Source organism: Pristiophorus japonicus, chromosome 16, assembly GCF_044704955.1.
Source record: "Pristiophorus japonicus isolate sPriJap1 chromosome 16, sPriJap1.hap1, whole genome shotgun sequence".
In the NCBI taxonomy this organism is placed as follows: domain Eukaryota; kingdom Metazoa; phylum Chordata; class Chondrichthyes; family Pristiophoridae; genus Pristiophorus; species Pristiophorus japonicus.
In genome coordinates, this window is record NC_091992.1 from 124,368,262 (window position 1) to 124,393,495 (window position 25,234).

General features: G+C 43.3%; 1 protein-coding gene across 2 annotated transcripts in view; it reads left to right on the top strand.

Moving 5' to 3' along the window:
- Positions 1 to 25,234, top strand: part of rptor (regulatory associated protein of MTOR, complex 1) — a 505,194-nt gene that overhangs the window by 60,515 nt on the left and 419,445 nt on the right. For both annotated transcript variants that reach the window (XM_070857808.1, XM_070857809.1), the window contains exon 3: positions 10,215 to 10,297. In XM_070857808.1, the coding sequence (XP_070713909.1) occupies positions 10,215 to 10,297 (83 nt within the window). The remainder of the gene's footprint in view (positions 1 to 10,214; positions 10,298 to 25,234) is intronic.

Sequence of the window (25,234 nt, forward strand, 5' to 3'; positions counted from 1 at the left end):
TATGTGGTGTCACCGTTGGGGGCTGTCCATTTCCACAAAATCTGCCTTCCCTTCTGGTCCAGTCACTCTAGCCCTTAATAGAATTTCCTTCACTTCCCCTTCGTGATCCTGATAAAAGTTCTGCAGGTCCTGATTCTTTCCACTGGGATCGTATGCTAGGGTCACGTGATAGGGTGCCTGCGGCAGGTCCAGAGACCACCACTGAGGGGTTCTAGTGGTATAATACTGCCGCTTAAGGGTTCCCTGTTTTACAATAATCCCATCATCTCCACACTCCAAGTGCAACTGGAATTTGCAGAGCAGGTCTCTAGCCATCAAGTTACAGTCCAGATTGGTTGTGATAACAACTCGATGTTCCACTGATTCTTCCTGGTAACCCATTTTAACCGGTTCTGACACTGGGAATGTCGAGATTTGTCCCAGGAATCCTGAAAGTTCCTGTGTTTCAGTAGAGGCAGGGAGTTTAAGCTTTGATTGTACAGAAGACATGAAGGCTCCCGTATCTATCAAAAAGGGTTGCCACTCATTCAGAATTTTTAACAATATCATTGGTTCGTCGTCCGGGGAGGATCCCTGCACAATCAAGCTGCGTAGTCAATCGGGGGACAATTGACCAAAGGGGTTGTTCTGGGAGAAGTTAGTGTAAGATCCTCCTCTCCCCCCTTGCCCCCCTCCTCTTCCTCCTCTTCCTTTTCCATGCTGACGGTAGGGGCAATTTTTATTCCAATGTCCTTCCTGCCCACAATTAAAACAGTCAATTCCTCTTACCCAGTCCCGGCCTCTTCCCATACCATGCCGGGGACAATAGGGAGGTTTATTAGCAGGGCTCGGGCCGTTTGGTTGTTTAGTATAACCGTATCCTTGCTTATCCATCCAATCCTGTATGCAACACTGCGGTTCTATTGATCCTTCCTCCCGAGATGGCTCTTCCTTTCTAGTCACGTATTCAGTCTTGACCCGGGTTGGGGGCGCGCCCCCCCCCTCCCCTTTCTTTTCCTGCCAATAATATCTAACTGCCCTTTCCATTTGTCCGGATAGTGTGAGCAATCAAATAGTTGTTCGAAGATCACATAGACATCTATAGTGGGGTGATCTGCAGCTTGTTGTGCATCAGGGTTTGGCATTGGTCTGACAGGGAATTGGTGTCAGGATTTTGGGATCTTGGAAATCATTTCTAGGTCGGAGGATGTTTCGGAGCTGTCTGACTGCTTGACAGTTCTGCGTCTCGATCGGCGGGGGTGTTTGCTATGTCTTTCACAACTTAGACTGGTAGATTGACTAGAAGATTTACGGGACTGTCTGTGATATCGAGATATAGTTCTGCCCTTTCGAGTGTGAGATCTGGTCCTTTCGGCTATATTGCTTGTGAACTGGGGATCCGAATCGCTATCAGAGGATGAGGAGTCAGTTTGGGTTTGTTGCTTTGGTGGTATGGGGTTATTTTTAACTCCTTTCGCCGGAGTATAAGGTGGAGGGTGTTGGAAAGAGGACTGGAGCAAGGGGCCAGGGGGTGCGGGAGGCGCCGTTGGGCGCTGAGTCAGTGACCACTCATCAATTTCATCATCAGCCTCGGTTAACACAAAGCCAGCCATTTTACTACGTAGTCGGTCAATACCTTTCTCAGAGGTCCCAGAGGATCTCTTAGTAAGTTTCTCGTGCGCACATTCTTTTTTTTTAAGACGTCTACAGTTTTAACATGTGTTCCCTCTGTCAATGAGAGTCCAAATTTAATAGCATTTATTTGCCAACTTGACAGAAGTGATGCATCTTTTAATTTTTGACAATCCCTGTGCTTTTTTTGCTACCTCTACGCTTCTAGTGCCACCTAGAGGCCACTGGTCATCTCCTAATAATTTGTTCAGGGCTCCTGATAATTTTCTAAAGTCTTCAGCTCTTTCAGGGAATTCCTCACATAACTTTTGTAGCGGACTATCCGCATCCGTTGTTTTATCCAACTGATTACCCATTTTCACGCTGTCCCTCGTATTACCGTGTTGTTACGCGTTCACGTCGTTGTGCGATTTGAACAAACTTAAAACAAACAGACTTTACTAAAACTAACACAAAGCCGCGTCGCCCCGCGGCTCGCGTCGCCGCGCGATTCGAAACACTTGAAATAAACGGACTTTACTAAACTAACACAAAGCCGCGTCTCCCTGCGGCTCACGTCGCCGCGCGATTCGAAACACTTGAAATAAACGGACTTTACTAAACTAACACAAAGCCGCGTCGCCCCGCGGCTCGCGTCACCGCGCGATTCGAAATACTTGAAACCAACAGACTTACAATAAATAGACTTACTAAAATCAGCACTGACTTTGATATTACTTCGCGGTTCGCGTCGCTGCGCGTTCGCGTCGGCCCACGTTCACTCGGCCGCGCGCTCGCGCCGCCGCACGTCCCATGTCACTACGCGTTCACGCTGCCGTGTGTCTGCGTCAGCCCTCCTTCACTTGGCCGCACACTCGCGCCGCTGCACGTCTCGCGTCGCTACGCGTTCCACGCTGCTGTGCGTCTGCGTCAGCCCTCCTTCACTCGGCCGCACGCTCGCGCCGCTGCACGTCTCGCGTCGCTACGCGTTCCACGCTGCTGTGCGTCTGCGTCAGCCCTCCTTCACTCGGCCGCACGCTCGCGCCGCCGCACGTCTCGCGTCGCTACGCGTTCCACGCTGCTGCGCGTCTGCGTCAGCCCTCCTTCACTTGGCCGCACGCTCGCGCCGCCGCACGTCTCGCGTCGCTGCGCGTTCCACGCTGCTGCGCGTCTGCGTCAGCCCTCCTTTACTCGGCCGCACGCTCGCGCCGCCGCACGTCTCGCGTCGCTGCGCGTTCGCGCCGCTGCGCGTCCGCGTCGGCCCTACCTTTCGAGTTGCTGCGTGATTTAAATTCAATCAGTGCCTAGACGGGCCAAGTGATATACGAGGTCGATGTCACACCTGACTTGAACACCTATCCTCTATTTAATTCCCCATAAGCCTTATTTAATTCCCTGTGAGCCTAATTTTCTAAATTTAATTTCTTTTAGTCTCCAAATTTCCCTATCCTTTCGCGTCACTGCGCAGTTTAAATCCAATCAGTCAATGAAAGCCCTAATTTAATGGAGTTTTTCTGCCAACTGGACAGGAGTGATTTTTTTTCTTTTAGACTGCAGTGGAATTTTTCTCATAATTTAAAATCTCAGAACATTTTTTTTTTAGCACCTATTTAGTATGTTACTTTTTTTTGCCTTTTCCATAACTAGAGAGAAGTCTGGCACGTAGGCTGTGGACTGCTTTTCGTTAGCTCAGTTGTTCCAGCCTCAAGGTCGTGTTATTTAATATGATTTTTGTTTTTGAATCCTTTTGAATCCATCTCAGTTGTTTTGCTGTGCCTTCTCTGAATGTTTTCTTTCGACAAGTAAGTGAGCATGTTAAATCCTTTTTTTTTTAACCACCGGGACCATGTAATTTTTTTCTTTTTTTTTTTACTCAACAAACCTATCCTTTGTGCATTTCCTGGCTCCGTAACTTATCATCCGAATATACGTAATTCAATAAGGTTTACACTCTTAAACTTCCCACATACAGGACAACACTACGAAGGGTTTAAAAAAAACGTTCATTCTGTTTGAAAAAGTAGGTGGAGATAAAAACAAACCACAACTCCCCGGCTTTTTTTTTAACAGTAAAAATCACAGAAGCATTTCTCATTTAAACAGACGTTCACAAGAGTCTCTTTTCTTTCCTATTAATTTTTGGATCCATGATTGATCATCTATCCCTATCTAGCTCTAACTATAACCTATCTTTCCAAGTCGCCGCTTAGTTTGCGTCATCGCGCAATTTCCCTATCTCTATCCCTATTCTAAGTTTGAAAGGTATTCACCAGATTGTCCTGGATCTTGTTCAGACACTACCTGAGAACCAGCGAGTGGCTAAACTTTCCTCAGACTTTTGAAATTGGGGGAAACTGGAGCAGTATTGAAATCATACTCACTCCAGTGGCCACTTTCCCCTCGTCTCGTCCAAGGCTAGTCTGGCTCTTAATTCGCAAGTTTTCGGCAGTCGTCCGTTGAGATCCCACTTCTAACACCAAATGTAAATGTAGATTCTTTTCCTCAATCTGGTTCAGTAAAATTGCTGAGTCGAATACCTATTGTGCTTTAAACAAAGCAGTCTTTATTTTACCGCCCGGCAAGACTTATCAGACAGAAGATATACTCTCTCGATAGAGCGTGCACACTCCCTACGGATAAGTGACGTTACATTGTCAAGGCACGATGGTTATACATTTTCGGCAAAAGATAACAAGATAGGGCTCGAGTGACATCCCAGCTCAGCCCATCTCTTTTGATCCCTCCTTCCCTTCGTCCACTCATAAGCCGACCCAAGCATGGTCCGATTTTAAACAAAGACCTTCTGTCAATGTTTCAGGTTAATAACATGATTTAATAAGACCTTGAGGTTTTTCTGCAAGCTGTGGGTTTTGTTTCAATATGTGTTAGTGTTGTAACATTTCGCAGTCTCGAGTCTGAGATGTCATGGCTATTCCTCCATGAATTGTTTGTTAGCTTATACTGTCCCTATACAATTCCCACGTTCTCAACTTCAATGTCTCTATACATTTTTAAACATTCACAGCACCACCCAAACCCACGACCGCTACCATCTAGAAGGACAAGGGCAGCAGGCGCATGGGAGCACCATCACCTGCAAATTCCCCTCCAAGTTGCACACCAACCTGACTTGGAAATATATCGCCGTTCCTTCACTGTCGCTGGGTCAAAATCTTGGAACTCCCTCCCCAACAGCACTGTGTGAATACCTTCACCACGTGGACTGCAGTGGTTCAAGAAGGCGACTCACCAACATCACCTTCGCAAGGGCAATTAGGGATGGGCTAAAAATACTAGCCTTGCCAATGACGCCGACATCTCTGGGACGAATAAAGAAAAAATAGTTTTTTGCGCCTGATGCCTTACGCAGAAGATCGTACGAGAGGTGCTCCTGACATAAATTTGTTTTTTTTAACCTGTTTTACCTGTCCCTGTGTCCCACATGGTCATGATTTAATTTACATTGGTGCTGGGTTAATGTTTTCTGTTCCACCTAGTATTTTGTACACCTCTATGTAGTCCCTTCTCGTGTACCTCCTTTCAAGGCTTAAGAGTTATTTCAAGGCTTAAGAGTTATTTCAAGGCTTAAGAGTTCAAGTTTTTTCTAACCTTCTTGCATAACTCATTCATTTATGTGACACTCGGATCAACTTCATTACTTCTCTGCACCTTTCAGAATGTGGATATTGCCCAGGTGGCTCATCGACCAGTCCTGAACACTAGTGAAGATGCAGCCTGTCCAGAGCACGACACAGCTTCAGTGTGCTTGTTTTGGATTAAAATTCTACTGATTTGGCACTATAGCTCAGCATTCTGTTTGATTTGTTAATTGCTGCTCTGTAATGTCTGGACATGGCCAGGTTACCACAATGCCAATGCCCAGATCTCTCTCTGCCTCTCCCCCAGCTAGTTCAACACTATTCACTATCATGATGGAAGCACTGACCACACTTGATCAGCTCCGCTGGGCAGGCTGCATAGTTCGCATGCCAGACACGAGCGCTTCTTTGGAAGTCTCTACTCTGAACTCGTCCATGGCAAACGAGCCAAAAGTGGGCAGAGGAAACGTTACAAGTACACCCTCAAAGCTTCCCTGATAAAGTGTGACATCCCCACTGACACCTGGGAGTCCCTGGCCAAAGACCGCCCAAAGTGGAGGAAGTGCATCCGGGAGGGCGCTGAGCTCCTCGAGTATCGTCGCTGAGAGCATGCAGAAATCAAGCGCAGGCAGCAGAAGGAGCGTGCGGCAAACTAGACTCCCCGCCCACCCTTCCCTTCAACGACTGTCTGTCCCACCTGTGACAGAGACTGTGGTTCTTGTATTGGACTGTACAGCCACCTAAGAACTCATGCTAAGAGTGGAAGCAAGTCTTCCTCGATTCCGAGGGACTGCCTATGATGATGAGGAATCAGTTGACTACAGGGGTGGTCTTGCTAGATTGGAAACAAGCCAATATGGTGCCTATTTTCAGGAAAGAAGTAAAGCAAATAAAGTGCAAACCCATTAGTCTTGCATCAGTAACTGGCAAAATAATGGAAATAAAATGGAATTAATCACTGAAAACAAAGTTAAGGAGTTCCCATATGTGGTACCATCGTAAGCAGCAGCAAACATATGAGAAGGGACAGATTCAACCTGACCTCTTTGTTTTTTAGTGTCATCCCAAGCAGACATTAGAAAACCTATGACGCTGTTCCTACATTTCCAGAAAGCCTTTGATAAGGTTCCACATGAAAGGCTGCTAAAGCTGAAGGCAGTGGCTATCGTGGATACAGTTAATTTTTTAGAAGACCAAAGGAAGCTACAAAGAGATATTGACATGAGAGAATGGACTAAAAATTAGTATTTGAAATTCCATGTCAGTAGGTGCGAGTTGATGCCTTTTGGTTTAAAAAAAACAGCTCATACTCTGAATGGAAGTAGGCTCTGTGCTGTGGGAGAGTAGAGGAACTTGAGAGTACAGGTTCACAGGACATTAAAGGCAGCATTTCATGTTGATGAGGCTGTATTTAAAATTAAACTAATGGAGGTACAGAATATAAAAGCCAAGATAATGATGAACTTATATAAAACGTTAAGACCTCAGTAAGCGGACTGACACGTTTTGGCTCCACACTACAGAAAGGATATTGAGGCGTTCGAGAAGGGTACAACGCAGATTCCCTAGGGTGCAGCCTGGTGTGGGGAAAGGAATTACAAAGGAAGACTTGAAATATTTTTGAAAAAGAGCAATTAGACAGATCATTGGGCTAGAAGTATTCAAAATTCTAAAAGGATGGGATAGGAAAGCTAGCTGTAGTAGTTGAGCAGTCTAGAACTGGGGGACATGGATACATCTAAGAGATTTAGAAGAGGGCAGGAGAAATGTCTTTACACAGAGTAGTGAAGCTGTGGAATTCACTCCAGGTTAGTGGTTGAGGTAGAAACAATAACTGCATTCAAGATCAGAATGGATAGGTAAACGATTGAAAAGGGGATAAAGGAATATAGGAGAAGGGTGGATAAATGCAATTGGGACTGTTTGCCTGTGGGGAAAGTGAACAGTGGCACTGATTTGTTGGGCTGAAAGGCCTGTGTCCATGTTGTAACCTCATCTATGTAGAATTTAACCGTTTCATTAAAGGCAGCCCTTGGTGTCATTAATGGCATTCAAGGCTGTTAGCACCTTCATTGTTTAGTGTAAAATGTAAAGCAGAAGGAAAGAAATTCTTGCCTGGCAGCCTGCTAAATCCTTTTCACATAATTGCATCCTGTGGCGTTAATGGCGTTCTATTAAACGAGGGGTGGATCCAGTTTTGTCCCTGGAGCAATGATAATTGGCACTTAAATTATTTCAACACTTATTTTTTTAATAGATTTACTGTGAATTTAAACATGCACGAATGTTGATAATTTGAGCTTTAATTGTATTTATTTTGAAGTGTAGTTACCGAAGCGGAGGAGAGACGGTGAGCCCGGGTCACAATAAGTGATCAACCGATGAATATTGAATATTGTAATTTGCTCAATTTGATTTTTTTGGGTTAAATTTTGGTTTGTTGACTGTCCCGTTAAATCTAGTCTCAATATTTAAGAGCCAACTATAGCCAGAATCTTGCACTTAATTCAGTACTACTGTTGCAAGCTTTGTTTGGAAGTCGCTAAAGGTTGCGGGAGAAGCCGAGTTATGTGTGAACAAACAGTCTGTGTGATGGCCATTTTTGAAATATGGGCAGCAGTTATTCAAAACTCAATACCTATTTTTAGCGATAATTGAGAATATGTAGCTTTTTGGACTCTGGACTCCTCAGAATAGTCTTAAGCTACTGTCCGTTCCCACAGCAGTACGACCACAACAGAACAGCTTGGTATTAGATGATGAGTTTTTATTGGTTTCCATTTAAGGAGGTTGGAAAATGATTTCTACTGTTTGTGTGTTTATCACTGATATTCACTTGTTCATCCTTAGTAAAATAAATTTGCTTAATAATTTTAACTTAAGGTATAAAGTTGCAATTCTCTGTTGCTTATCAAAGATTGGAGAAAGATCCTATAGAGACACAGGATAATTCAGTAGCTAAAACCAATTAACAGAAAAGTTGTTCTGTTCATTACCTAGATAATCAATGCTGGTGAAGATGCTTGGGTATAAAAGATCCAAAAATGTAACTTTGTTTATGAAAATGATAGGACTCTGATGCAAGTCATTGAAAAACCACCAGGCTCAGATCCAATCATATATAAGCTTTCTTTTGTCCAGGTGCGACAATCTCGATGTTTTTCAGAAAGTGGCTGAAATATCTTGCCGCAAGAACATTGTCAGATATACTTTGTTTGTGTCCTGTAATAAGTTGCAATTAAAATTAACACTTTAAACAGCTGAGGGCATTGTTGTGGAAGCGATCGATGTGAAGTGCAATATGGCATGCAGTTGTCACTATGAAAAATAAGTAATTTGGGTCTGTAGGTAGTCTAAATTTTAAAGATGCGAATTAACTATGCAGCAATTTTTTAAAATCTAATTTTTATCAAGTATTTAATAAAGCTCAAATAACTTGCAGGTTTTCACCTTCCTTCAATTATCATGGGGCAGGAAGACAAGTGACTTGCTTCCTTACCACTGCCGGTTCCTCAGTTGTGCTGAGGATAGCCTGGGGTGATTGTTCATTTTCCCTCTCTAAGAAGCCTCTCTTTTCCACATCTCCACCCTTCCCCTTCTCAGTTGCCTAATCAAGATGAGTATCTCATTGTGCAGGGACACGTCATTCCACTGTGTGGCTAAGATCAATGTGTTTCTGGGCCACCTAGGCCTTTCCCCATTCAAAATAAAAATTTTCTGGTTAATGTTCTAGTTTTCTGCTCTACTGTATTTTCACATTCCAAGTGGTCAAAGAGTGACATATTGGGCAAGTTCATCTCTGGGTCGCAACGATTTCAGAGAGGAGCTATGCGCATGGGTTTATTTTTGTTTGGATTAGATTTTCTCGATAAAATTAGTTGCTTTCCAGTGAACACATTTTGATCTATGATGGTAGAACCTGCAGTGGATGAAACAAGTTTATTATCTGTTATTGGATATTTTAATCTCATGACGGTAGTGAATCAAAAAGTATATTTTATATTAAAAAAATTCTCGCCGAGTTTTAAAGATGATGTTTCAAATTATATCTGACTAATTTTTAAACGTTGCCTTGATACACTTGTATGGGATAGGAGAACAATATATTCAGAATTAAACAAGGCACTGGAAATGCACATCAGGGCCAAGGAAAGATACAGGCGAGAATTTGTTGAAAAAAATAACAGCATGCAAACGACGCATGCCATTATAAATGTGTAAATCAGCCAGCAACTTGTGGTGAGGAAGCAACAACCTGTGAATTGCAAATAACCACAAGTTGACAACTGATTTGCACTGCTCCACCATTAACGTTGCAAAAATGGCATCTCCCCCTTAGCTGGCTGTGATTTTCATGAAGCTGCTGCATTTGAACATTAATTACCCATTAAACTCATCACAGAAAGTGAAGTCAAGTAATTGACGACAAAATTACCCTTTGACAATGTGATAATGGTTAATGACCGCCAATCAACCTGTTGTCCAGAAAGTGAACAATTTTTAAAATTCATTGATTGGATGTGGGCATCGCTGGCAAGGCCAGCATTTATTGCTCAACCCTAATTGCCCTTGAGCCACTGCAGTCCGTGTGGTGAATGTACTCCCTGACTGCTGTTGGGTATTATAGTTTTTCGTCGTGGTTAGATACAACTGAGTGGCTTGCTCCGCAATTTTAGAGGGCAGTTAAGTGCCAACCACATTGCTTTGGGTCTGGAGTCACACATAGACCAGACTGGGTAAGGACGGAAGATTTCCTTCCCTTAAGGACATTAGTGAACCAGATGGGTTTTTACGACAATGCGGTAGTTGATTGGTCATCATTACTGATACTAGCTTTGTATTCCAGATTTATTTAATTGAATTTAAATTCCCCAACTGCCATGATGGGATTTGAACTCATAGAATCTATGAAGCCATGGCAGTTCTCCTCCAAGCCCACAGTCCTTAATGTTAGTTTTTACCATATTTATATTTGTAAAGGATTGTCTCATTCATTGAAATGATTTTGCTGTTAACATCTTACAGATCCACTGTCCATGAGCCCTCAGAAAGCTTTGGAAAGCATTGGTGCGAACTTACAGAAGCAGTACGAGAATTGGCAACCAAGGGTGAGTTTTGTGTCATTATGCATTGTGAATAAATTTAGTGAATTACAATGAAATTACAGGGCTTTACTAAATGCAGTTCTAGCAACAAAAACAAATGCAGAATTTGTAACCATATAGTGGAAACTGAATAGTATTTGATTGAGAAACTCTGTCATCATTGTCTTGCCTTCCATTGTCCTACTGCATTTTTTCCAAGTCACAGGAACCTGTCGTCGTTCAGATTATGTAGTCTCTAGCTTCTGTGTTTCCTGGTGGCAATAACCTGAATTCTCTGCATCTTCTATATTTGTATTGTTTATTTAAATGCAGTGATTTTGCAAGGATTCAGTATCACTCCCATTATTTCCTCAATTCTCTGGTACAATTTAGGCAACCGCTCATTTCTCATTCAGCTTTATCTGTTGTATTTGGTAGCTTTTAAGTACAACTCAAGAAATTGCGCAAGTTTTGGTTACAGTTGATGAATAGAAAAGTGAGAGAACTGCATAAGTCATAACTGGAGCAACTTATAACCTGTAAAATTTGAGTTTCCTTGAGCATAATGCCTTGGTTTTTAACAGTCTTGGAGCTGCTGATTTGATTCAAAGCTCAAACTTACATGGAACTGATCAGTACTGGAGATGATTGCTGCTGGCATACCAAAGGGACTGATCAATTCAATTATATTTATACTTATTCCTCTTGTGCAAGTGTCCTAAATTGAGTTGAAAGTGAAGCTTTGAACCACAGCCTGAGCGGCTAGAATAATAGAACCTGTGAATGCTGAGACATGGATTTGTTGGTCTGTTAGTGTGAAGTTTATTTATTTGGTTTGCATATGTCACTCTTGACAAGTCTGCATCACATTTAATTGTTGTCCTGAATAAATTTGGGATTCAGGGTTATTGGAAATGCAGCTAGGGAATACTGTAGATAGATGGACTGAAAGACATCTGCCTGAAACTGTTAATGATTCTAGTCCACTTAAAATTCTTGGATTTTATATAGAAGCTTTTTTTTAAATCCGTTATGCATTCATCAGGGTTTTGCATATCCAGTGTGGGAAATTCCTTTGCAAGGACTTTGCTCACTGAAGCATTACAAGTAACGTGATTCTCTCCTTTTTGCATGACAGTGTAAGCGCTGTCATCTCGGATCAGTTCTTATTTCCCTTTCACCCATCACGATGAACATCTGTTGCTTTGCAGCAGCAGAGTTTCTTTGTCATCTCTGTTCAGAAAGATCCTTTAAATATTTCTTATATACATTTAAAACTTGATTCGTTGGTATCTCTAGGTCAATGGAACAATATTCAAAGTTCAAAAGATCTGAGCATTGAACTTTTTTTGAGAGTTAAATGGGGCAAAAATTGCGGTCGGAGGCTTCCTGCGGGCGGACACCTCCGACCAAATTTTTTTTAATGAAAGTATCCAGTGGTCCCGGAGGAACATATACTTGCGGTCATTCGCAACCCAGCGTATGGTCCCATGCATCCCAGGAACGTAAGTGTAACCTGGGATCATGTGGGCCTGGACTACCAATGAACATGGAGTATTCTCACTGATAATGGGAGCACTGTTTGTACGAGTTCCCATTAATGAGAATTGATTTGGTGATATTCTCATAATGTGCACATACACCGGAAGAGGCCTCGCAAATGTCGGTTCTCGGTGCGCGATGCCCATGTGCCGAGAACCGGCATTTGCGATCTGTCAAAATATCTTGACAGATCGCATGCATCCCCAGGAGGAGGACATTTGCACGCAGAGATTTGGGCTATCAATGAGAATACCACCAAAAACACAAACACAACACAATAAATAAAAAAAAAAACACCTCACATATTTAAAATTAATTGAAATTGAATTTAATTAAATGTTTTGGACAAGATTTTTTTGAATTTTTAAAAATATATTTTAATAGGGATAAAAAATTAATTTACCTTAATGGACAGGGTTTTTAATATAAAAATTAGTGATAACATTTAATTTTTCTATCTTTTAAAATTCTTACGTTAGTAAAAGTAGGCTCTATGCCTGCTTTTACCAGGCGTGAGAGTTTGAAGGACATTCGCTGGGCAAATAGCCCAAATCACTGCGTGCGAATGTCCTCCTCCTGGGAATGCGTCAAGATATTTTGACAAATCGCAAATGCCGGTTCTCGGCGCATGGGCATCGTGCACCGAGAACTGACATTTGCGAGGCCTCTTCGGATGCGGGTGCACATCGTGCACACCGGAGAGGCCGCAATTTACGGCCCACTATCTTTGAATCTGAGCTGGATTTAATTACGGTAACTCCGATTTTCCGCAGGTGGCTTACTACTTCAGAGCTGATTAAGTGAGGTTTTCTAACTTTTGTGGTAAATACCCTTAGTATTTAGAAGGTATTCTATGTATTTAAAGTGAATTACAAAATGCGTAAGTTTCATTTCAGAATGCCGAGATAATCACCATACAGTTATAAATGGTGACATTCTGGTAATCTTGCTGTGTTTGGATTCCAGACAAATTTAAAAAAAACTATCGACTTGTCCTCCCACTTTTAAAGATCAGTGCTCTGAAACAAGAAGTCCCCTATGTTTTACCATTTAGTGTATATTTTCTTATTTTTTTCCTCCAAAAATGTAACCTCATGTTAAATTTCATCCACCATCAACCAACCTGTCTGTCCTCCTAAAGCTGCTGCAGTCCTCTCCACAGTTACCCATTTTACCCATCTGCAAATTTTGAAAGACCTCCCAGCCCAGATCATACATTAGACAGCGGGCCCAACATTGATCCCTGGGGACACCGCTGTTTACCATAGCTAACTTCCGATCTATTTTTGGCACTTTCCTTCAATGTCCAGTGACTTATTTTTATTAGCAAGTGACCTATTTGGGAACATATCAAATTACTGTTGAAAATCTGTATACATAACTTGTATTGCATTTCCTTTAATAATACACTCCTTTATTTTCTCAAGAAATGAGAATAAACATGTAATCCTGATCCTTGGAGAGGTGCAGCCTTGTGTGACGGCAATCTTTTTGGAAGCATTTCTCATCTACATTGCTGACTTCATAGGCTTACTTTTTTTTTCTCTCAAGAATTTTATTTTTGATGTGTTTTGGATTATATTTGTTTTCAGCTTTATAGAATGGGCTTGATGGAGGAACTTGAAAATAATTGTTTCAGGCATCAGGTTGGTTTTGTGGTGGTTGGTTCTAGATTGGAAGCTTTGAAACAAAATTAAGCAATTTTGATTGGTTCTTTTTGTATGGGTGACTGATTCCTGATTAGTAGTGGTAGTTTTTCCGACATGTATAGTGACAATTAGATATTTCAGAAAAACAAAGTACTGAACCCACTCATTGAAGGCGATCTTTAAACGTGATGGGCAATATATGACGACTCGATGGTCTCACATTCATGGGTTGCAAGCTGAAAAGCACATGATGAGCAGCTGCCCTCGTGCATTACAATCTATATTAATGATTTGGATGAAGGGACTGAGTGTAATGTAGCCAAGTTTGCTAATGATGCAAAGCTGAATGTGAAAGTTGTGAGGAGGACACACAAAATCTGCAAAGGGATATAGACAGGCTAAGTGGATGAGCAACAATTTGGAGAATGGAGTATAATGTGGGAAAGTGTGAGGTTATCCACTTTGGCAGAAAAAATAAAAAAGCAAATTATTATTTAAATGGAGAAAAATGACAAAAAGCTGCAGTACAGAGGGACCTGGAGGTCCTTGTGCGTGAAACACAAAAAGTTAGTATGCAGGTACAGCAAGTAATCAGAAAGGCAAATGTAATGCCGGCCTTTATTGCAAGAGGGATGGAGTATAAAAGCAGCGAAGTCTTGCTACAACTGTACAGGGTATTGGTGAGGCCACACCTAGAGTACTGCGTACAGTTTTGATCTTTTTTAAGGAAGGATATACTTGCATTGGAGGCAGTTCAGAGAAGGTTCACTAGGTTGATTCCTGAGATGAAGGGGTTGAACCTATACTCATTGGAGTTCAGAAGAATGAGAGGTGATCTTATTGAAACATATAAGATAATGAGGGGGCTCGACAAGGTAGATGCAGAGAGGATGTTTCCACATGGGAGGGGATTCTAGAACAGGGGCATAGTTTTAGAATAAGAGGTCGCCCATTTAAAACTGAGGTGAGGAGGAATGTCTTCTCTCAGATGGTTGTAAATCTGTGGAATTCTCTGTTGCAGAGAGCTGTGGAGGCTGGGTCATTGAATAGATTTAAGATGGAGATAGATTTTTGAGCGATAAGCGAGAAGAGTTATGGGGAGAAGGAAGGGAAGTGGAGCTGAGTCCAGGATCAGAGCAGCCATGATCTTGAATGGCGGAGCGGGTTCGCAGGGCCAAATGGCCTACTCCTACTCCTATTTCTTATGTTCTTATGTCCCAATGTCCCATTGCCAGATCTTGTTTGACTACCCTAAGCTGCACCATTGCCCTCTTTTCACAACAGTATCCATTTACTACTTTCAGATCGTCTGGAAGCAGCTCCATGGTCCTCCTCACTACCGCCAAAAACTCATCCTCAGCCCAACCATTCAGTCACCCGACAGCGCTAATTCCAAACGATCTTTTCCTCTCATGATCGTGGATTGCATTGTTGCCTTGCAACTAGATGCCAACATCTTTGTGTTTGACACACACTAACCTGTTTTTTTTACCCAGCCAGTGTCTGTGCTGTGTCAGTCTAAGTCACATACAATATCCTCTGCAATTTTGTTTTGTGACTTGTTTGTCAACCTCTTGACCTGTAGCACCATACACCATTCCGCCCTCTCCCTAACACCTTTCCTTTGCAGTCCACCTCAGCAAGACTTGTGATTCCTCTTGTGGACATTACGGAGGATAATTTCCACAGGATTCTTCTGATCTCTTGCCATAACTTTGGAAGGTCGGTGAAAACGCGAGGGAAACTGGGTAAACTACTGTTTAGCCATTAACACCGGTTTTTCTGGGATTTCAAAGATCTGTTGAAGTAACAGCTGTAGATTGGGCTCTCTGATTTGTCTTACAAAGAAGATGCTTTTTCCTACATGCTGGACCTTGAAGGCCTTGATTCATGGGATGCTCATTTCCATTTTTTGGGTTGTGGTGTGCTTTTAAGTTTAAAAAAAAAAAATTACCATACTTTAGTTCTTTTGCATTCTTTGAAGCTAATTCCCCAAATAACTTGCTCTTTCCTCGTTTGCTGTTTCACTAATTTGGAGGATTTGTTTTTTTAATTTTGTCAAATCCTTGGTGGAAGTGCAGGTTCAGTGGTTGCATAGTAGAGAGGACTGATCTTATGCATTATCTGAAGATCACCTGCATCTTCAGAGAGTGTATAAGGCATGGTAGTGTAATGGTTTTGGTATTGGGAGTCGCTGGCCCGAGGTTGAGAGTTTAAATACCACCATGGCAAGTTCTGAAATTAGATTCAACAAATTTGGTAATATGTGGAATGGCACCAGAATTGTCATAAAACTCCAACGGGTTTATTAATGTTCTTCAGGGAAGGGAACCTGCTACCTCTATCTGGTCTGGCCTACATGTGACTTCAGTCCCACTGTAAGTGGTTGACTCCTGATACTCTGAGTAACTAGGGATGGGCAATAAACACTGCCGTGCCAATGTTGCCTACATAAAGCAATTAGATCAATGGTTCTTCTGTAAGATATGTTTCAGATGAGCAATGAACTAGTGGGGGCTCAGTGCCACCTATTGCTTTGGGTCCTACAGCTACGGCAGGGAGGGGAGGACAGAGAGCAGATGATGTTGGGTCAGGTGGGTCTTCACGAAGAGGCCCACACTGTTCTGAACTGCCAGCTGGGGTTGAGGCCCAAGCATCTGGGTGAATCAGCTATTCACTGGATACATTTACTGAGCACTGCAAGAGTTTCTTTTTAAAAGCACAACGAATGGGAGCGATGAGGACCATAAATAAAATAATTCTTCACATGGAATTTTCAGCGACCCTCTACATCATTCAAATGTTCCACGAGTAATTTGCATGTATGGTAAGGGAAATGTGCTCCTCAAATCGCATTAGGAATTCATTCTGTCAAATGATGAAGCTGCTTGTGCTGTTGAGTGATTGTAAGTGCTTAAGTCGTTTATTTTGCGTGCCTTGTTGCACATGAGCACATTGAGTGAAAACGTTGTGCAATCCCTAACCTTGTGCTATCTATTGTCTGCTGACCCATTCATGTGTGTAGAACAGTGCATCACATTTTAGACACTTAACCTCCATTAGTTTTCTGCTTCAGTTGTTTTATTTATAATGTACTACATGAACATTTGAAGACTATTTGTGGCATGGTATTTCAGGGTAATATAAAACTCTGCTTGACTTGGACTGAAATATATACTTTGCTGTGGGCTACTTCCACATTATAGGCTCAAATTTCCCTAACCTCTTTCTGGCGCTCTCACTCGATCTGCGCCGCTTTTGCCCGCCTCCAAGCGCGCCGAAAAAAGACCTCCATAATTTGACCGCTCCCCAGCCTCTCCTCCGCCGTCTCGCAGCGTGGCCCAATGGATTGGGGACCTCTGCACATGCGCGCTGGAGTCTGCGCACATGTGCAGTAGCTCCTGGCAGGCCGTTTCTGCAAACGCACGCTGCAGGCTGTGTGGGAGGGGCTGAAGCACGCCGTCCCTAGCCCTGACCGAATGGGCTCCCTCATCGGTGGCCCACTGTGTTCCCTAAGGTAGGACTTCTATTATTATTTACTGATTGATTTTGGTGCTTTAGGTGCAGGGTTCCTTCTATTGTTTTATTTTTTATTTATTGATTGCTTATTACTTTGGTCTTGGTGCTTTAGGGGCAGGGTTCCTTCTATTTTATTAATTCATTGCTTATTACTTTTTGTGCTTGGTGGTGCTTGAAATGTAGTTACTTGCGCCGATTCCTTAACTGTAAGTAAGGTCTTTCTGTGCGGACAAAAGTGGACACATACACTGCCCTAAGTTAGTTTAGTACAACTTTTTTCTGGCCAAATTGGCATAAATGGTGTAAGTGACTGGGAACGCCCCCTTTGGGGAAAAAAAAACTGACCTAACAAAAAACCTAACTAACTCACTTACACTGTTACAAATTAAATGGCCATATTTGCAACTTAAAAGATACACCAGAAAAATCAAGTTGCACTTAAAAAAAAAACGGTGCAACTCATGGGAAAATTTGGGCCCGATACTTCTAGTTCTCCTTGCTTCGTGAAATTTTATGAGGCATTTCCTTTTAATAAATGGGGGAAATACAGATTTTTCTAGGTGTCTGTGATCATCAGAATTCTGTCCACATTATTGTATTTTTTGTTATTTGTTGAATGATTAGAATTTTTTTGCATGGTAATAAATTTTCTACAGTTATGACACTTTTTCCCTTTGGTCCCCAGTGGTCAGTTTTGTGTTCGAACCCATTCGAGGAGCTTGCACTGGCAATTCTAAGTCTATTATGCAAGTGCTAAATCCAATTTAATGTCCAATTGCTATTTTAAAGAGAGTAAGATAATTGACTAAATCCAAGGTATACTTTTCCAGACTAGTGATTTTGAACTAAATTCTAATTGAGTGTGACTAATAGGAATTGACGTTCATATTTTTGACTTTCAGACTGAATTGGGTAAAGAGTCGAGGATTTGACATTTATTTTATTCAGTGAGCTAGTTGTAAAAAGAGAAAAGTAACATTTTTGATTAATATAAAACTTTGTTAGTGAGCCAGATATCAATGTTCGTAGCAGCATCACAATGTTCAATCAGCCAGAGTGGAATAGACATTTTAATCTGTGGAAGTGGGCTTACCTTGGAGCAACCTGACTGGTTATAGAAGACTTGTGCACTGCAGAAAATAGGATTTTCAGGTTATGCCCACCTCCAATAAACGTACACAAAAAATGAAATAAACTTACATTCAGCATTTGTATCTCTTCACAAAAACCATCAAAGGCAACCACCTTTTGAAGGTTGGTGAGAAGTTGCACTAACATCCTGTGTGCTGGGTATTGTACTTAAAATTGATACGTTCTCCAAAGAAAATTATTTTTGTGGTGACTGACGATTTATCTTCAATAAAATATTCATTATAATATTTACCAGATCTAAAACACAACTGGAAACTTAAATGTGTTTGTGTACAACAACTGAATACTAGCTAGATGAATAAGAATTCAACGTTCATGCTAATTGATGATTAAGAACAACATTTTGTCTGGATACCGAGGAAAAATAAATAATGCAGTGTGCTCATTTCCCGTATTTTATTCATGATGAAACATAAACTACCTGCACATGTTACAAAAGCCAATAAAATCAGTTGCAAATAATGCATTTTATTGTTAAATAGTCACTGTCAGCCAAAGCCACTTTTCTAGTTGGTATTTTTGTTGAATAATTCAGATCCTGTTACAGATGATAAATATAAGAAATTTGCCTATGTTATAGGAGTTCTTTCGTAAACGTGAAAGGCGCATAAGTCACCAGCACAACGGTCTTGGCACGTGCGAGAGCTGGCAATTGATATTCCATTTAGTCTATGAATTTTTTTTTTCATGCATCCTGGAGTAGCCTGTACATTTGCGTACTTCCAGCGATCGTTTGTATTATGGCTCGATTCTGTGCCTCGAGCTAAGGTTAAAAAGGGCTTGCTGGTGACGTGTTTCGGTGCACAAATGTTCTGTGCAATGTAATTTTTTTAATTCTTCACAGTTTCTTCTAAACTTGGGCAGGATGCTTGGATGAGGTGCTGAATAGAACATGGAACTCTTGCACATATCCCTAGGGAGTAGCTAATTCCATATGGACAGTGACGGAGATCCGTAGGTGCCAATGTGCTGAATGGAAACAGGGAAATGAAAATGGTTGTGAAATGTTTGGCTAAATCTCATTCATCCTCAGTCCGTGTTGGCTCAAGCTATCAGCATTAATGTTTTTTTTTATTCGTTCATGGGATGTGGGCATCGCTGGCAAGACCAGCATTTATTGCCCATCCCTGGTTGCCCTTGAGAAGATGGTGGTGAGCTGCCACCTTGAACTGCTGCAGTCTGTGTGGTGAAGGTACTCCCACAGTGCTGTTAGGGAGGGAGTTCCATGATTTTGACTCAGTGATGACGAAGGGACCAACTATATACTTCCAAGTCAGGATAGTGTGTGACTTGGAAGGGGAATGTGGAGGTGGTGGCGTTCCCATGCTCCTGCTGCCCTTGTCCTACTAGGTGGTATAGGTTGCGGGTTTGGAAGATGCTGCTGGAGAAGCCTTGGTGAGTTGTTGCATTGCATCTTGTAGATGGTACACACTGCAGCCATGGTGCGCTGGTGGTGGAGGGAGTGAATGTTTAAGGTGGTGGATGGGGAGCCAATTAAGAGGGCTGCTTTGTCCTGGATGGTGTCAAGCTTGTGTTGTTGGAGCTGCATTCATCCAGGCAAATGGAGAGTATTCCATTACACTCCTGACTTGTGCCTTGTAGATGGTGGAAAGGCTTTGGGGAGTCGGAAGGTGAGTCCTCACCACAGAATGCCCAGCCTCTGACCTGCTCTTCTTTCCACAGTATTTATGTGGCTGGTCCAGTTAAGTTTCTGGTCAATGGTGACCCCGCCCCCCCTCCCCCCAGGATGTTGATGGTGGGGAATTCAGCGGTGGTAATACCGTTGAATGTCAAGGGGGCGGTGGTTAGCCTCTCACTTATTGGAGATAGTCATTGCTTGCTACTTGTGTGGCACGAATGTTACTAGCCACTTATCGGCCCAAGCCTGAATGTCGTCCAGCTCTTGCTATATATGGGCATGTACTGCTTCGTTAACTGAGGAGTTGCGAACGGCACTGGACACTGTGGTGTTCATCAGCAAACATCCCCACATGACCTTATTGATGAAATAGCTGAAGATGGTTGGGCACTGCCCTGAGGAACTCCTGCAGCGATGTCCTGGGGCTGTGATGCTTGACCTCCAACCAACACAACCATCATCCTTTGTGCTCAGTATGACTCTAGTTAGCGGAGAGTTTTCCCCCTGATTCCCACTGACTTCAGTTTTACTAGGGCTCCTTGATGCCAAACTCGGTCAAATGCTGCCTTGATGTCAAGGGCAGTCATTCTCACCTCATTTGTCCATGTTTGGACCATGGCTGTAATGAGGTCTGAAGCCGAGTGGTCATTGCAGGACCCAACTGGGCATTGGTGAGCAGTTTATTGGTGAGTAAGTGCTGCTTTATAGCACTGCTGATGACACCTTCCATCACTTCACTGATGATTGAGTGTAGACTGGTGGGGCAGTAATTGGCTGGATTGGATTTGTCCTGCTTTTTGTGGACAGGACATACTTGGTCAGTTTTCCACATTGTCAGATAGATGCCAGTCTTGTAGCTGTACTGGAACAGCTTGGCTAGAGGCGCGGTTAGTTCTGGAGCACAAGTCTTCAGCACAACAGCGAGGATATTATCGGGGCCCATAGCCTTTGCTGTATCCAGTGCGCTGAGCGGATTCTTCCTATCCTGTGGAGTGAATCAAATTTGCTGAAGACTGGCTTCTCTGATGGTGGGAACCTCAGCAAGAGGCCGACTATGGAACACCTACTCTCTACTTCTGGCTGAAGATGGTTGCAAACGCTTCAGTCTTGTCTTTTGCACTCGGCTGGGCTCCGCCATCATTGAGGATGGGGATATTCATGGAGCCTCCTCATTCCGTTAGTTCTTTAATGGTCCACCACCATTCACCAACACAGTGAAATTCATATTGGTTACTTACTGAGCCCGCAAACTATGATTTTGGGACATCATGGCACTTAGCAGAGACGTGGTCCTACTGGTTTCCAGGAGTGATCTGTTCACAAATGGTTGGGCAAATGTTACATTTGGACTTGGTGATCTTGTTGATGGCCTCGTTGTTGAAAGTTGATAATGACTGTTCGATCATGGTCTCCTCAGTTTCCGCAAGGTATGTACTAATAGAGCTAGTCAGTTATTTCCATGTAATGCACTGTCATACGTAATCTGGAGTATTCCCTGTTTGATAAAGGTTTAAAATTTGTTTTTCTTCAGATTCATGTTGCTGGCATTTGAGTCTTTTGTGACCAACACTTGATTTATGCAATACTTTGAGCTGTTTGAAAACCCTACACGGTCCAACATTTAGATATCCTTTAATTAACTTAATGTGGGCACTTAATTATAAAACCAGTTTTTCATGGCTCAGTAAAGCTGCCACTGAAAAAAGAAACTTGATTTAATGCAAATGCCAGAAGCCCGTTCGTGCAAGAATATGAACTAAAACAGCTTTATCAGTATTTCTGTCCCTGATATCACTTCCCTAAGTATCAATACATGGTTACCCTTTGCTCTTTCACAGCTTAGTCTCTCACCATTAAGAAAATACAGGTGCAGCGTCCCGAATTCGGGACCGAGGCCTTTTCGGATTTCGTGTTTTTCGGTCTTTCTGATGTCACGAATCCGGAAACACCCGAGCCCAGGTTCGGGTATTTCCGGATTTCGGAACGTCGGCGGGTACCTGCCGAGGAGCTGTTCGCGCCATCTGGGGCCCGCCGAGGAGGTTGTCGTGGGGCCGGCCCCGCCAAGGATGTTGTCGGGCAGGCCGCTGGGGCATGTAGAGGAGGTGTTTGCTTCAGGCGGGGCCCCACCAAGGTTGTCGTCGTCAGGCGGGGCCCCGCCAAGGAGGTTGTCGGGCCAGTGGGCCCCGCCAAGGATGTCATCGTCGGGCGAGGCCCCACCAAGGAGGTGTTCGGGCGGGCCGGGGGGAGGCCCCGAAGTAAGGGAGGCGAGGCCCCGATGTCGGGGCAGGGTCAGCCGGTTCCGATTCCGGAACATTTTATGGATTCCGGACGACCCTGCCATGAATCGTTCCGGATTGCGGAACATTCCGGGACTCAGGATTTTGGACGTTGCACCTATATTTGTCTTTCTCTGATCCAAAATGGATGACCTCACTTTTCTACATTGAATTTCATCTTCCATAATTGTGTCCCTTTCTAATGTCCTGCTTCCATCCACACAGCTTATTGTGCCTCCTAACTTAGGCCCCAATTTTGCCCATCACTGGGCGCCGTTTTTTTCGCGCCCAGTGAATTTTTTGGCACCAAAGCTCAGTCCAAAGATTCCCCAGTGTTGGGGCGCCGGCGCCTACTACCAGCGCCAGAATGTTTGGTGCCAAACATTCTGGCGCTGGTGTACCTGTAAAAGATGGTTCCGTGCCATTTCTTCACATAAGGGAAACTGCCCTACCTACAAAATTTTAAAAGCGCAGAGACCCTGGAAAAATGGTAGGAAAACCCTTACCTGCAGTTCGAGAATCCGCGCTGGCCCGCTCCTATCCCTGGCCGAAGGAACTTTCATTTAGCTTACAATTAAACTCTTAAGGTAAGTTAAAGACCAAATTTAAATTATAAGCAGGAGTAAATAAAAACGTACCCATACTGATGCTCCTCTGATGAAGAAAGAATGATTGCAAAAAAAAAATCCTTGCCGTTTTCCATCGATGACCTCACGGCTCAAAATAATCCAAATAGTTGAGGAAAAACATTATAAAGTTCCAAACGTGAAGAATCAGCATACCAATTCTCCTCTTCTTCCGGGATTCAGTGAAGCCTTCTCCCCACTCTCCTGGACATCGAATGTAGCTGTTGCTAGCTCCCGACCTAAGGTCCTCCACCCACGCGGCCGGCTGCTAGCCCAGGCAGAAGGTCTGCACACAGGACAGTGCAAGACACTCCGGGCTCAAAGGCAAGCAGCAGTGATCGCTACTAAAGGTGGAACTTCACATTGGAAAAAAAAATAATCCCACCACAAATCTTTTAGGTTTTTATGGAGTGTTGGAGTGCTTAAGTGGAAAATATATAATTTATATTAAATATATATAATTTATATTAAATGTTACCACCACAAATGTTTTATGTTTCAAAGGAGTGTTGGAGTGATTAGGTGGACATCACATAATGCCTCTTAAATATTCCCTCCACCAATCTTGAATGTTCAAATCGAGTTTGGATGTGTTGGAGTGTTTGGGTGGGCAATAATACTAAGTTGTTCATGGATCCAGACTGGGTGAGGGTCACTGATATATGCACCATGGTACTTTGTTGCACGCATCAGTGACCCAGAACAAGGCAGGATCCATGAACAGCTTAGTACTGGAACCTGCCCCTGTATCATTTAAACCAGTAGGTTGCAAGGGGTGAGGCCATTTTACATTTTCAGTCCAGTTATCCTGCAATATTTATCAGTGCAGCACTCAAAAATGAAGTGCAGGCGTCAGGTTAAAAGTCCAAAATTAAAATGTTTATTAAACATTTGTACAGCACAGTTGTAATTAACGTGACTTTACTTATGTTTAAACCTTCAAAACTTTGAGATTTATTCAGAGCCGTGGCAAACAATCAACTAAAGCAACCAAAAGACAAACAAGACATCTGTTCTCTTCCTTAGCGCTGTGCGCCAATCCTGCCCCAGTAGATGCTGCTATCCCTGCACGTGCCCGTAGTTGCAGACGTCTGCTTCCTTGCCCCCCCTGCCCCCAGGTCTAGTTTTTTTCCGGCGCGGCATTTTTTGATGCTGGGCTACAACAGGGACAGAGCCAAAATGTGTTATGGTGGAATGCCCGGATAGCTCTTTGTAGTTAATCTCATCCTCAGGATCAACCCTTGAATTTGGTGTAGAATGGAAAGTGCTCCTTGCATTTAGGACAGTCTGGGTGAGCCCCCCATTGCCGATACTCGCTCGTTCAACCGTTCCGAAAGTCTTTCAACCTGTAATGACAGTCTCCCCCAACTCTGCCCTCGTCCCACCAATGGCTACCAGGAGCAATCGAGATTACTCGATGTTCTCCCCGCTCATCCCCACAAGACGTCCCATGTTCTCAGAGTCCAGTGTTTCTGGATCAGGTCTGGAGTTTGCCCTCCTACAACGTCTCGCAGGTGTGGCTTGCTGGGACACACTTGTACCCGCAGCTTCAGACATCACACCGAGAAAAGTCCTCTTGCTTGATTCGCTCATGAAAGGACTTGGAATCCTCGAGGGATTCAGCACCTCCAAATCCAGGGTGACCATCTCTATGACTTCCTACTGCCCATCATTGTCCTGACTTGTAATATCTGACGTGCCGTTTTCATGAACATTCTCATCTTCAACTTAAGGTGCACCTTCGGTGGTTTCCTGATGCTCAACCTCTGCGAAACAATAGATAGATGCTTGGTTAGCAGCATTGAGGAAGGAGAAGCGTAGGAAGCACATGCACAATGTAACATTTAGCTAACCCAGACTGTGCAGTTTGCAGGGCTTACCCTCTAATGGAAAACTGGGCCCAGCTTCCGCATTGATTGTTGGTCTTCTCCTGTGGCATTTAATCATTGACGCTATCCTGTGTTCCACGGCTGTTAGTTGCACCCTACTTGGCAGACCTCCTCCAGTTTGTGACTGTTCTCGGTTGATCTGTGGCACTATCTTCTGCAAAGATGTAAATGGAACTTTTTAAGAGCGAGTCCTTCTGAACACACGCCCGCACACACTTGCACATGGATCGCATTTACAGATGTTATTGCAATGCATATATTTTAAAGCCCAAATAAATGTAAGTTTAACGTATTACTTGCAGTCACTGCTTGTCCAAGGTCCTGCCACTTCTTTTTCAGCTGCGCACCAGTTCTCAGGGTTCATGGACATTCCATTCAACTCGACTGCGACCTGGTCGCAAACTCTTGCGAGTGCAGATTTAAGCTTATTTTTTCCAAAGCTCCCCTTGTTCTCAAGAACTCCCCATCTACTCTCGATTAAGTCTACCAGGCGTTCAGTTTCTTCCGCGCGAAATCTCTTCACCCTTACGGTTTCCCCTTCTCCGTCCCTGGCCCTTTCGCCTTCTCTGCGCCCTTCCATTGCAGCCATCTCGTGAACGAAGCTGTATTTCCTACCTGCGAATCTACCTCTGCCACCAATGGATTCTCAATGATGATCCACACAGTCCC